Source organism: Diachasma alloeum, unplaced genomic scaffold (genome assembly GCF_001412515.2).
Source record: "Diachasma alloeum isolate Michigan unplaced genomic scaffold, Dall2.0 Dall_scaffold_00214, whole genome shotgun sequence".
Lineage (NCBI taxonomy): Eukaryota > Metazoa > Arthropoda > Insecta > Hymenoptera > Braconidae > Diachasma > Diachasma alloeum.
Window position 1 is genome coordinate 699,658 of NW_021680379.1, and position 14,923 is coordinate 714,580.

Genomic DNA, 14,923 nt, shown 5'->3' on the forward strand with positions numbered 1-14,923 from the left:
AATAATTAATATTATTATTTGGCCCTAACCCTTTCGCCCCCTCCCCCGCCGCCCTTCTGCCAAAAAAAAAAATTCATCAAAAATATTTCTTTCACAAATTTAAAATCCCCCCGTTGCCGCGCTGCGGAATTACGAAACACTCTGCAGTGAAATCCGCAGTTACAGTACAGTACTGCCACTGGGCGTAGTTGGTTCCGAAATGCACCCATGGTCAGATGCATGCTATCCTTGTCTGATCCATTGAAAAGTGGGTGGCCACCTGGCGCCATTAGTTCGTGAATTGGTCGAAAAACTTTTAATGCTCCACGATCTGGCGGGAAAGCGGCGCGGTCGGCACAGTCAACCAGCTCTGCTCTCTGCTCTGACGCTCTAACCAAAACAAGTGATTACCTGCGACAGGATCAGACGTGTTTACACTTCCTGCGTAGTAAAATCTACGAGTAAAATAAAAAAAGAAAAACCACGCTAACACTTCATAATTCAGTATCTTTATTGATTGAAGACAGAAACAATCGAGATGACACTTCCAGGTCTCACAAAAGGTGCCTTGCTGGTGAGTAAAAATCATTCCGTTGTCAAACGACGCATCGAACCCTAATTTTTTGAGAATTTTTTTCTGACATTCGTGAATTTATCTGATTTTAGAAAATTTACCAGGGACAAGATATCGACAAGCCCATTTGCCAAGTGCTGGTATGAATTTGATACTCTTGATGTTTATTATTTTTCGGCAAATATTGAAGGTCAACCCCTTTGTTCTCACCCATTCATGTGTTTACAGGGCCTTAAGAAGCTGGGGAATGGGGATCGCTATAGAGTTTTGATTTCTGATAGCCTGTACATCAGCTCGTTCACCATGTTGGCGACTCAACTGAATCACATTATCGATGAGGGTACCCTTGCTGATTTTTCCATCATTGAGATTGGACGTTATGTTCTCAGTCAGGCGAACAATGGGGGAAAGCCCAGGTGATTGAAGATGATTAAAACATTTTCAAAGCTGTATGAAATATCTTTTGACATTTCTTTCTAAAATCACTCGTTTATCAACCCATTCATTGAAAATGGAACTTTTGTGAAATTTTTGCTTTCGAATGGAAGCGTTGTAATCGTGATTTTTTTTAGATTTCTTAATTTTGGATGAAAATGCCTAGAAATGTCATGAAACGTGAAGAAATGATGTTTTTAAAAAATGTCTATGTGTGGGCACATGTGTGTTCGTATCCCCATAACTCGAAAATTATTGAGGCAATGATGCTGAAATTTTGGCTGCTAATTGGTACTACTGACACTCAGATTTGTGCTAAATTTCAGCTCGATCGGTTCAGCGGTTCTTGAGATACAGCGATTCTTCGAAAATCGTTTTTTGCCGATACCTCTTGAACCATTCGACCAATTCGATTTTTATTTTTCAAAATAATCGTCATGATGATACCTATTTAAGTGAATTGAGAAAAGACCATTACACCCTGAGCAATGTAGTTTTAGTCTCGTTTTTTCATTTTTTCGCTGAAATTGCTTGTTTACGTGATAACTTAAAAAATAAACGAGATAGAAACTTGAAACTTGGTATGATTTCAGGTCTTATGGTAAAAAATGTTGGAATTCTGGATGAACGAACTCGGATCAGTAGTTTCGGAGATATTCAACTTTGTATGTGAAACTCTTTCGCTCAAGATCTCAAAAACTATTGGTCCGATTGAAATTTTTTTTTCCAAAATGGGCGTTTTGATGTTATCCGTCTAGATCCAACAAAATATGGGTGCCATCCCATTGAAAGTTTTCAAGATATCGTCGTTTTTGTATTTTGCTTCCGAATGGAAGCATTGGATTCGTCGAATCTAAAATTTTCATTTTTTTGTGTCAGGATGACTAATTTTGATCTCAGGAGTTTAAATATGCTGTTTTTAGATCATGTCCGTATGTATGTATGTATATGAGCTTTTTTTCCAATTTAGTTTTTCGACGATCAATAAAAAAATAATCAGTAGTAATACCCCAAGAGTTTCAAAATTATCGGGTATTTCCCGATATCTTCGTGGCGAGCAAATGAGGGTGTCAAGTTTTGTAGGTTAAAAAACCCCCAGCACTTGCGCGAGGGACTTTCCTGCAAAACTTAGCACAATGGTTTATTTGCAGGGGAGCTTGAGGGAAATACCCGATTAATTTTGAATCTAGAGGGATATTTGTCGGATTATTTTTCCCAATCGGATTTTGGCCAAGTAGAGTGCAGTGGACAACATCAGAAGGTGAATTGGGGAAGATTTGAACAAATTATGTTAATAGAATAACCTGATTTCCATAGACTATCAAATATAAGATCTTATCTGAAATGAGCCGAAAAAATAAAGAGCTACTGCGAAATATTCAGGTAAAAAAATGAACAACTAATGCGAAATATTCAAAATAGGAGAAAATATCCGAAATAAAACTGTCGGGTAGCCTCAACTACTGCGCTCTGATTGGTTGAAATCCGATTGGGAAAAATAATCATCGAAATCTTTTCAATTATGCCTTAAAATATTCGTTTGGATGTTATTTTGGTCGAGTTCGGAAATAGTGACCATCGCATTATTTCCTTTGAAATTATAGCCTTATTAGGGAGCCGACATTGGCCCAACCCTGGGCCGACCACTGGCCCGATATTGACCAGATCAAGTCACAGTCAAGTCATGGTTGAGCTTCCCTACTAATCTAAAATTGATAAAAAAAACCAAATATGCACTATTTTGTTTTAATTCGATTAATCCATTCGGAAGCAAATTGCTAATTTATTAGCGAAAAAAAACTATACTAAAACTAACTAGTAGCTTCTAGTTAGGATTGTCAAGGAACATTCCTATATCAAATTTTAGGTCAAGATATTTGATCATTCTTGAGCTAGAACAATTCACCCAAAATTCTTGAGAAAAAAAAATTGACGCATCTATATTTCACCGTTTATTTTCACATCAGGATAACTGAGAAAGCCATGGCCTCATATATTCATGTTATATGCATGAAACATGAATATATGTTTCTTTCAAATTTATTTTATAGAAATAGGGGAAAATGAGAAAAAATGGTAATTCTCATGCCTTCATTTTTTAAAAACATACATTGGGATCCATTCGGGAGCCCTACTACCAATGAAATTGGTAGTAATGAAAATAGGCGAAAAAAAAATACGTGGAGAGTAGCATTCGTGTAATCTGTTAAATGGGTTCCGTCAGAGAAATGTTAAAAAGTCTTTCTTGTAGGCAATTTTCTCACTAATGACCTCTGTGAGGCAAGCACATAGTCAATGTGATTTTTTGGTATTTTCCAGACGCATAATGATTATTCTTGAAGTCACCCAGAAAGCAGCAGGGGCTGATGTTGGTGGAAAGATTGGGAATCCTGTTCCTGTGGAGAAACACATTTCCTCTGACAATGGGGTTGAGGAGTCTCCCGATGCAGCTGCTCCAGGTTCTGCTGTGAAGAGACCCGCTGCTGCTCCAGTCTCCAGTAAATTATCTTCCTTCTCCTATGTTTCCGAGAATATTCGATTGAAATAAATATTTGAATTTTCATTTTGCTTCCGAATGGAAGAATTGGAATTCACTCAAATTTAAGTTTCCAATTTTTTGTGTTAGGATAACAAAATATGGTTTACAAAGACCGAATAGGTGATTTTTAGATGGTGTTTCTGTGCATGTATGTATGTGGTCTTTTTTCTTCATTTTTTTTCTCGAAATTTGCGTATACGGGATCAATTGAATTGTAATAATTTCTTCATGATTTTAATAAGCTCTATTCATTGACACCAAATGAAATTTAATTTTGCATATAGTTTCGAAGAAAATTCTATTTTCCCAAAATCGATTTTTTAACGATCATTTAAAAATTGTCATCAAAATGGAAAAATTGATAATTTGATTGTATCAAAATATCATGGCCCTTTTGATTGTTCCTTTTGATTGTATCAAAATATCATGGGGGTTGCACAATTCATTGTTGAGTTGCAGCACATTGCTTATACGATTTGAAAAAGAAAATCTGTTTTTTTCATGATTACTGAAAGAATCATGAGTAATATCAATTAAATCAGGGCTTAAAAAGTATATTTCAGCCCTTCTTAATGAAACTGAAAAATGGTGAGAACAGCATCGCTGCTTATAAAGTTACACAGAACCGCCATGAGATTATTATATCAAAATCTCCATCTCCATTAAACTCAGGTACTAGTCTATTACGTTGAATACTTATTCATATTGATTGATGCTCCCGACTAACTCCTGACACGTCTGAACCTGGGTTAAACCCTGGCTAAATCCCGAATAAATCATGATTAAATGCCGGCTATAAACTGATTAAACCTTGATTGAACCTTGATTAAACTTGGACAGAAAACGACTTCGAGTCTTGAGAACATCTGAATATATAATTATTTGACAGAACGAAATAATACGCAAAATTTTGATGACATTTTAATTAATGATAGCACTATCACTAGAAAAAATATAAGAGAATAGTGAAATAAGAATTTCAAAGAAGAGAACTTATTCAGAAGCAAATTGCTAATTTATTAGCAACAATTACTATACTCATTTATTTAAAAAATGTCATTATCCATTTGTTTTTAGGAGTGCCAGAGAAGAGAGCTCTGAACAATACAATCAATTCTGGAACTCACATTTCAACTACACCCATCGGTGCATTAAGTCCATATCAAAACAGGTAATTTTTTACTACATCCGTTCTAAATCATTCATAAAAAATCCAGTTTCTCCACATGGAAGTCAATCTCAAAATTTGATCATACAATCAGCCAAATAAGTTCTGTCCCAGCTGAAGCTGATCCCCTATTGGGCTTCCCCGATGAAACCATCTTCAGATGGGACAGAACTTATTTGGCCAATTGTATGTAATATCACAAGAGCTTCAAAATTAGCCGATTCATCTTGAAGTTCAAGTGATATTCCACTGAGAATTTTTCTATCCAAATTCCTGCGAAGAGAATTGCTCCCTGAAATACAATCGTTTTTTCAATTTCGACGAAAGGAGGTTCACGTGATTGAATTATCTTTTGTTTAATATAAGGTCAGGGGATATTGGAGAAATAATTACGACGTTGATTAAATTGTCTTAGTGCGACATTTCGCTAAATTATTTTAGCTTCTCCTTGCGTTTGGTTGATCCTATATTTCTGCTTTTTGTTTATTTGTTAATATAGTATATATTCCCACACTAATATTAATAGAAGTAGTTTCACTAGACGTAGATTGCCGTCAAGAGCCTGATGAAGCTAAAATAATTTAGCGAAACGTCGCACTATGACAATTTAATCAACATAATTATTTTTCCAATATCCCCTGACCTTTCTTATGTTGATTAATATCATGGAGATGAGAACAATCATTATCATTATCTTTTGTTTTTTTTATATAGCGTCAACAATAGAAAATTATCAAAAAATTATCAGTTCAAAAGGGACCGACCGTAATGGTTGGGTGAGTTAGGTGTTGCTCCGGCGGACATCAGAGTGCAGCTGCGTTCGCAGATATTCAAAAGAATACGCGACTTTCATTCCTTTATCATCGTGATAAAAATTGAAAAAAAAAACTACAGTATTTTGCAATTTATCTCCAACATTATTAGGTGTATTAAAAAATGTCAAGATACTCTCTTCGTAGAAAATTCAATATTTCATATTTCATGAAAAATGACTTCATATATTCCCCCCGAACTTCGAACTACCTTCTAATAAAATTTTGAAAATAATGGGTGAATCCATGTCTGTCACTCTCCCTAAAGTAAGTCTCCAGTACTGAACGCACTTGTTACCTTGATTTTTTTTTTATTAACAGGTGGGTCATAAAGGCTAGAGTTAGCAGCAAGTCTGCCATCAGAACCTGGAGCAATTCTCGTGGTGAGGGAAAACTCTTCAACATGGATCTCCTTGACGAGAGTGGAGAGATCAGATGCACAGCATTTAGAGAGGCTGTTGACAAGTTCTATGACATTATTGAGGTAAATAATTCATTCTTTGCACAAGAAGAGCACAAAACGACCTTGAAGAAAGTACAAAAAGCTAAAAATTTCTCACTGAAAATGTCGTTTTTGCAGATTTGACATTTTGTATTTGATAATACGTTCACAGGGTACTTCAACGAGGATAAGAATAATTGGACAAAATTTTATAATTTCATGAATATTCTTATGAAAATGTTCATTTAAAAAATAACATTCATCTCTTTTTGCCTCAAAATAATATTGAAAATTATTATTATTAATTTTCAGGTTGGAAAAGTCTACTACATTTCTCGTTGTCAACTGAAACCAGCTAACAAAGCCTTTAACAATCTCCACAACGACTACGAGATGAGCATGACGAACGACACTGAGATCATCCCCTGTGACGACACTGCAGATGACATTCCAATGATCAATTTTGATTTCAAAGGAATCGAGGACATCGAGAAGTATGAGAAAGGCGAAATAGTTGGTGAGTCCCCCCTTGATATTTGAAGTCGCTCGTATCTTTTGATGTAATAGAGGTAGAAAAATCGTTGTAAGAATTTTTTGTGGAGAATTTCATCCGCTACAAAACCGATCTTTTGACATTTTGCTTTGAAACTACGCCTTTCTGAGAGAATCACGTAGACAAATGAAGAAGCCTGTTGTCGCTTGCAATATTCGAAGTTAAATCTGATCTCCTTAATGAGTAGTTTTAGAGGAAAATGTCAATCGGTATTTCTTGTAGAGATTTTTCTCAGCTATAAAGGAGATCTTTCGATGTTTTTCTGGAATCACTCGTTAATGACATAATATTAGAAAAATTGACAATATCCAAAGAAGTTATAAAAATGTTGTGTAAATCACATCGTAAATTTGGAGATATCTAATCATCGTATTTGAAAATCAAGTGCTCATGAAGAATTTTAGATAACAAATGATCAATAATCTTTCAAAGTTGATTACTTTTCACTATTTACTTTTTATAAATAAATAATGGGATTTCATAAAACGGTTAGGAAACTGCTTTTTTTGCATATAATTTATTGCTGGTAAAATTTGAAATATGAACAAGTTTGTTAGAAGTTTGCAGAGATAATTCTCAAGTAAAAAATGGATTGTTCATAATTTATTTATGATATAAACAGTGCGACTGTTACACCACACGTTATTTTTTGTTCACTCTTCTTTATATTTACCAAGTTTATATTTATGTTTATATTATTTATATTATCATGGCAAAATGTTCAGTAACCCATGGTCAAGTGGAGCTTATATTTAACATCTTATATTTAATTACAAATATTGAAAATGATTCCACAAAAAAATTAATAATAAAATTAAAAAATAGGCAATCTACAAGGAGACTAATCCCTTTTTCGGAATATTTGAAACAAAATTTCATTGAAGTCTTGATAATGGTAATATCTCGTTGCACGCCATTTAATAAACCGAGTCTGTATTTTAATCTCCGTGCAGTTAAATTATATCAAGATCAATGATTAAAAGAATTTTCTCGAAATTAGCTGAAATTAATTGAGAATTGGTCGTGAAAATGTGGGCATGTTTTGGAATGCCAACAAATTCAAGCTCAAATTTGTTCATTCGATAATGGTAGATTTTCACCAAAAATGTCAGAAAACGACTATTATAGAAAACTTTCTCAGTTATTAACCAGGTATTTTAACATTTTGCTCTAGAATCCGTTATCATTGAGATAATCAAAGAAATTAATGAATTTTTTCACGACTAAATCCCCCTCATTTTCGAACAGATGAGTTTTTAGTAAACATTTCCGCTTTATTATGGATAATTCTCATGAGGATTTTTTATAGCTTTAACTTATCTGCATCAGAACGGCTTCCACAAAAATATCTAAAATTTAAATTGAATTGTTACAAAATCGATCTCACTTGTCATATCTTTGCAGATATTCTGGGAGTCGTCAAGCAAGTCGACGAAGTGCAAAGCCTCACAAAGCGCTCCGATGGTACAGAACTGCGTAAAAGGGATGTTCATATGATAGACATGAGCAATATGATGGTAATTTCTAACTCTGTCAATGCTTGATTTCCAATCGCGTAGTAAATTTCAATTGAAGATTTTTTTCCGGAAATATCTCGAGATTTGAACGAAACTGATGTTTAAGATATTTTGTTTTGTCTGATAATAGATTACTCTTACTCTTTGGGGCACTCAAGCTGAAAGCTTCGATGGATCAAACCACCCAGTGATTGCAGTAAAAGGGGCTAGACTTGGAGAGTTCAATGGTGGGAAATCCCTGTCAACTTTATCATCATCTGTCATTCAAGTCGATCCAGATCTCCCTGAAGCCCACAGGTATAATTAAAGTAGAAATTTTTCATTTCATCTTCATCAATTGTCTCGAGAATGACTGGTTTTACACAATGTCAAGAGATGTTTTTTGGCTTTCGAATGGAAGTACTATAAACGTTCAAATTTAAATTTTCATTTTTCTTTCTTACATTGAGAAAACAAGTGTTTTTGAAAAAGTACTTTTTTATTTGTATCAAGAAATTCGTGGCTTGAAAATTACCAAGCGCACAATACCTCACACTAAGAAAAAAAAATCTTCCGCCAAGAACTTTTATACTTGTCCGAAAGATGAGGACAATTTCTTCATATCAAGAAAACGAGTTCTCAAATTAATTAAAGTGGTTTTTGCATTAAAATATTTTAGAATTGAGGCTTAAAAACTAATAAATGAATTAATTGAATATATGGTCTGAAAAGTCCGATATGCGATTTTTAGATGGTGGCTGTATTTATTTATGTGTGTGGTCTTGCATGTTTTTATTTTATAAAAGTCATTCCATAGGGATTGTATCAAATTTCATGATTTGTTTCTTGATTTATATAAAATTTGATAGGCTCTAATCATTGACACTAATCAAAATTAAGTTATTATATAACTTCGTAGTAGAGCTACTTCTTTAGAGAAACAATCGATCTACTTCATATGTTGTAGTACTCAATGAATGTTTTGTTTTTTTATGTTCCATCTTATTTCTTTAACGTAGGGGAGGGTAGGGTAAAATGGACATTACTTTTTTTTTATTATTCATAACTCAGAAGCAAATTTATCAGTTGAGCTCAATTTATAGACTCATCACAAAGGGAAAGAATTGTTCTTTGTATTGAAAAGAAAAAATTAAATTTCATCAAAATTTCAACCTGTCATTAACATTTTAAAAAAAGTCAAAAGTGTCCATTTTCCCCTAACCTCCTCTATACCATGAAAACATGTAATATATTATTTGTAAATAGAAATACCATATAACTGAACGAAATAAATCAGTAACAGATAACGTTGAAACAATTTTTTATGCATAGAGGAAAAATTTAGTAGGGAATTTGAATTTCTTATAAAAAGATCTCGACATTTTCTCATTAACTTATTTCCGAAATAATTCGAAAACTTCATAGCAATATGAAATGAATTCACTATTTCAATTTAAAATTTGTTTGTTTTCAGACTTCGTGGATGGTGGACAACTACTGGCCACAGTGCGGAGGCAAAATCAATCTCGAGGGGTATTGGTGGTGGTTCCATGGCTGGATCATGGATGAACATCGGAGCTGCATTTGCCGCAGGAACCGCACTCACCATGAGCAACACTGAAACTTATCTCTGCAAGGCTGCTGTCACTTTTATTCGTTCAGAGAATGCTATTTACAAAGCTTGTCCCACAGATACATGTAACAAAAAGGTATTTAGGCATTATGAATTATTAATAATTAAGCGTGAATTGCAGCTTAGGTGGGGTAACAGAAGACTACTGTTTCCTCGAAATTTTCAAAGAAATTTCCTGCTCAAAGTTATTAATATTTTTTTAACCCAACGCACATTGATCGTCATCATCGCTTTCTGCAGATTAATGTGCTTAGATTTGTAAAAATATCGATAACTTTTAGCAGGAAATTTGTTCAAAAAATTGGAAAATTCCGTTACCGCTTAACTCTGTGATTAATTTAAAAAACATCAAAAAAACACTAATTTATAAAAATGTTACTATACTTAGTGGGATCGAACCACTTCGTTAAGGCAATATGCACTTTGGTTTAAACTAGATTGTGGAGTGTCTCAAAATATTAATAGCGAAGTTAATTTACTGAATTGTTAAATAACTGTTGAATGTCTTTGATAATTGTCTCTGATAATTTACTGAATTTGAGTAGTTGATATACTTTCACGAGATGCTACAATTCAATACACGTGCGGTCTTCTCGATTGCTAAATTTCCACTTCGTTTAGTAACTACCACTCTAGGTGATGTCTCATCATCAATTAAAAGATTTTTTTTGTACAAAGTTAGATTTCCTAAAACAATATTCCTTGAGGTTTTAGTGTAGCATCATTTGTTCTCGGAATAAACTTCAAGTTTTTGAGAGGGAACATGGGTGAATTTGAAAAATCTGTGGTTGTTGAAAGGACTTATCGAACAAATTGTAATCCATGATGAGGTGCATGTCAAGATAGAACCAACTTTGAACCTGATCGATTTGACCTTTGCATTTTAAGATGAAATGGAGCTTTTAGTTTTTACCTGCAAAGTGTTCCTTTGGACAGAATTTTCATTCAAGTTAGACTTATCTTACTATTTTATTGACAAATTTAGCGGAAAAAATGTACCATTCGTTACGTTATAATTGAGAATTGCGAATAATGAAAAATTGAAAATTTATGTCATTTTGTTTCTGAATATTCATGTTCCACTGAACATTAAATCAAGTTGTGAAATTTCCATGTAACTTCCACTGAAAACTCATGGATTTCCGAGAATTCTACTTAAAACTTGAAATTTCATAATCATTTTTTCCGTAAATCCGATTCAATATCAGTCTCGTGATATTTACTCTAATATCTTCCATAAAATTTCAAAAAATTTCTAACAGTGTATCCTTGGATACCCTCTCAAAAAATCAAAATCAGCCGAAAGACCTCATTGAAATTCCATTTCCTTATGATTCATTGAATATAATGAAAAACAAATACCCAATTTTATTATTTGAAGCTTAGCGAACATTCCATGAAAAGAACAGTCTAAATCAAACAAAAATTCTGGGCCCAAGCATAGTCGAAAGAACGACATTTCACTTCGATAAAAAGGTTGAGATTTTCCTCACTTTTGTGAATTAAAAGTCGCTCGATGGATCCCTTCGTAAACTAAAGATTTTTCAATTTCACGGACGTCTTTCTCAAGTGAAAAAAATATTCTTTTTTTTACCAAATCACATTTTTATTCTCATCATTTACATGTTTCAATTATTCTTATTACAGGTTGTTGATCACGAGGGATGCTTCAGGTGTGAGAAATGTAACAGAGATTTTCCAAACTTCAAATATCGTTTATTGGCACAGGTAAGAATTCAATTCAAGAACAAAGTGATAATTTTATTGATTTATTTGTATTTACCCTCGTGATCTTGGTCACAGTATAATGTGCTGTTATTAAAATCACAAGAGCGCATGCACATAAATAAAAGACAAAATAAAAGGATGAAACAATGCCAGTTCTTACATCCGGTTAATCCTGGCATTATCTCAATAATGAGCAGTTTTCGGGATAAACATAATTTGATATTCTCCGCGCAACCACCAGTTATTGAAAGATTAACGATTTATGGTGAACTTTTCAAACTAAATCTTGATTTCTTAACGAACAATATTGCAAAATAAGAACCTTCTATAATGAATAAGACTCTGTACGTAACGATATCGATTGATCATTTAACAAACAATTTGTGATTGAATATTATTCAATAAATTTTTTCTTCCACAGATAAACATTTCAGATCACACAGGCAGCATCTGGGCCACAGCATTCAGCGGTGAAGCTGAAAAAATGCTCGGTATGACAGCTCAGGAGCTCGGAGAACTAGCTGACCAAGATCGTGACACCTACCTCACCAAATGTGCCTCCATTTCATTCAGCTCCTACATCTTCAAGATCAGGATGAAACTGGACAACTACTTGGTACGAGAATTGAGTTAAAATCAAGTCTATCAATTTATTTTGCCTCATGTCTCAGCTTTTTATGAATATCTCCGAATCTAAGGTGGATGGACAAAACTTCGACCGGACATTTTTTGTAGTGAATTTTTTCAGTTACAAAAAGATTGTTCTGACATCTTTCTCTACTTCTCTTAAATCCCGAGATTTGTTTCGAAATCCGATGGCCGGCTGAGTGCCTCAAGAGATTTTTTTTCTGTATTATCCCCGGGCTATTTTACTCGGTCAAACCTTAGATGTTTTTAAGGTACAAATTATTTGGAAAGCAGGATGCTATATGCTATCTTTCGACTTTCGGAAAACAAATTTTCCGGGAAAAAGTTTTTTTCTCATTTAAGGCCCGGGTGTACTATCTTTCGAATGTTATCTAGACTTTTTTCATTTTTCGTAATCCAAAATTGTCAATTGAGTGGTACATCATGTAGAAATTCCCAAAAATTATGATAGAATGATGAAAAAAAATAAAAAAAATTCTGAACTTTTTCAAAGAGCGTTTTTAATTGAAATTCAGAATGAGTAGAAAAAAGTGGAAATTACAAATATCTGATTCGTTCTGGCAACTTATTTATTAGCTGTCATATTACAACATTTTTCAAAGAGCCTTTTCCTTAATAAATGTCTCTGTGCGGTGTGTGAAAAGATTTATGAAATCAGTCTTCCCCCTGCATGATATTGGGTGACAGGCCGCCATTTGTCACCGTAAATCAGATACATTTTTCAATTTCTTGTTATTCAACTTATTCTGAACATAAATTAAAAATGCTCTTTGAAAAAATTGAGAATTTTTTCTACTTTTTTTTGGATTATTCATTCATAATTTTTCTAAACTTCTGCATGATGCAGGACTTAATTGACAATTTCAGATGACGAAAGATGAAAAAAAAAAAACATCGAGATAACGTCCGAAAGATAGTATACCCGGGCCTTAAAAGATTTTTGTTTTGTTTTGAAAGAAATTGACAGTAATGAACAATCATTAATTTCTTGCTGATGATTTTTAGGATGATGTGAGGCTAAGGAGCGTTATCGCATCCCTCGCTCCAGTCGATTATACAGAATACAACTCCCAACTGCTGAAGCAACTGAAGGCAGATTGCAACATTGCTCGTATTTCTTCAGAGTAAATCAACAAATTATTCACAAAATCATTCAAAAAACCATTGCATCTATTACTAAGATCTTTACCTGCAACTTATATTTTTTCATGTTTGTTTTCGGATACTTTTTCGTTTTCGTATTCTTTAATGGAGAGAAGTTCAATTCACTAGAGGAGTCATAAAACACAATAGAAAAGCTGTTTATTATTTCATCTCTGTAGAGTTGAATTATTTTGGTAACCGGTGGTTTTAGAGAAAATGTAGGAGACCTTTTTTCGTAGAGAATTCAATTTCCCATTGGAAAAGGTTTCTTTAAATAGAAATTTTCTCTAAATCCACTCAAGTATGAGATGATTTCAAGTGGAAAAAAAATCAAATACATTTCATTTTTTACCTTTTCCCACTCTATTCTTGAATAATGTTTATATGATATGCTTACTCTGATTTTTGTGTTTTGTATCGTTAAATTATCATCAAATAAATTGATACGTCATTGAGCAAGAATGACAAATACTCATTTAAAAAGTAAATTATTCGTTTACCGAGATAGTAATGTAATATCTACTAATAGGAAAAAAGAGGTGTAAAATTGGCATGCGGGGTGATATGAACACCTTAAGGGGAAACGATACTACCCCCTCAATTTACCGATGAATTTTCGAAATGTCATTTGGCAGTCAAATAAGTGACTGACACCGTTGAGATTTTGACACTTGATATTCGAGAAATTATTCATGTCCTGAATAATTTTCATATTTGTATGACGAGTAAAAAATTAGATTTATTTACCACCGAAAACTGTGATGAAAAAAGTCAAATTACTCGTCTACCATTGGATGAGTTTCAAAATACAGATGTCAGGATTAAGGATTTATATTGTACAATCCAATGAAAGTTCAAGAGTTGAAATTCTTCGAATAACTTGGACGTACGGACCATTTGAAAATTGAATGATAAATAATTAAGAAGATAAAGTGAAGACCAAAGAGAGTTGGTCGTCCAAAACCCGAGAACTGCGCCTTTACATCAGTCTATCCTCTGCCCAGTCGAGTCGTAGGTAGAAAAACACATGGGATCGGAGTGAGTTCTTTGTGCCCGTTCCGTTCCGGGCTTATTGTTGACTAGCCTGAGGGGCTATTCACAAGCGAATTGGGTGACACCGCGATTACAAAATGTACATGATTACAAATGATTTCGTCGATTATATTCTGTGATTACCAAACATCTGTAATCATTGAAATCACAAAAAATGGCCTCTTATTAAATATGAATTGATGGAATAATTAATTATTAGAACCTGCAAAGAAATGAGGAAGGAGGGGCGGAGATTAAAACAGAGGAATGCAGTCTCCATCACTCCATCTAAAAATTTGGGCATTGATAAGTGCTATCAGCAGAATAAATTTACTGAATATCTACCATTGATGGAGAATGAAACTTACTAGCAGATAATTCAGAGATAATTCAGTCGTTGGTTCTCCAGAATAAGAAATTTTAACTCTGTTGAATCAATTTTCTACCGACAAATGCTCTGTGCAAAACGCATTGGCTATGCAAGTTTCTGAACCATAAACAACTGGGATTCCAAGAAAAATTGATCCAGGAATCTCTGAGACTTACCGTTGGTAGAAATGACGCGCTGGAAAATTCAAAAACAAAATTCACGGTTTCACTAGGAGCAACTACGAAAGATTACACTGATTACAAATTATTACAGTGATTACAAATTATTACCATATGATTACCAAAACTTGATTATAAATACGGTAATCATGTGATTACAATGATTACATTGATTTCACTGGGATTACAATT

The 14,923-nt window shown here is 33.7% G+C and overlaps 1 protein-coding gene across 1 annotated transcript; it reads left to right on the forward strand.

The window, feature by feature from the left end:
- Nucleotides 1–186: 186 nt before the first annotated feature.
- On the forward strand, nucleotides 187–13,625 carry LOC107037234 (replication protein A 70 kDa DNA-binding subunit). Its single transcript, XM_015255673.1, has 13 exons — nucleotides 187–553; nucleotides 646–693; nucleotides 782–969; nucleotides 3,308–3,486; nucleotides 4,605–4,698; nucleotides 5,829–5,991; nucleotides 6,262–6,466; nucleotides 7,907–8,019; nucleotides 8,150–8,316; nucleotides 9,473–9,707; nucleotides 11,279–11,359; nucleotides 11,781–11,975; nucleotides 13,013–13,625. Exons 1-13 carry the CDS (start codon nucleotides 518–520, stop codon nucleotides 13,133–13,135), a joined length of 1,827 nt encoding a protein of 608 aa, XP_015111159.1. The 5' UTR covers nucleotides 187–517; the 3' UTR covers nucleotides 13,136–13,625.
- The last annotated feature ends 1,298 nt before the right edge of the window (nucleotides 13,626–14,923 follow it).

Coding starts and splice junctions, on each gene's coding strand:
- LOC107037234 (XM_015255673.1), top strand. CDS start 518: ATGACACTTCCAGGTCTCACAAAAGGTGCCTTGCTG. Junction 554..645: donor TCACAAAAGGTGCCTTGCTG/GTGAGTAAAAAT, acceptor ATCTGATTTTAG/AAAATTTACCAGGGACAAGA. Junction 9,708..11,278: donor CAGATACATGTAACAAAAAG/GTATTTAGGCAT, acceptor TTCTTATTACAG/GTTGTTGATCACGAGGGATG.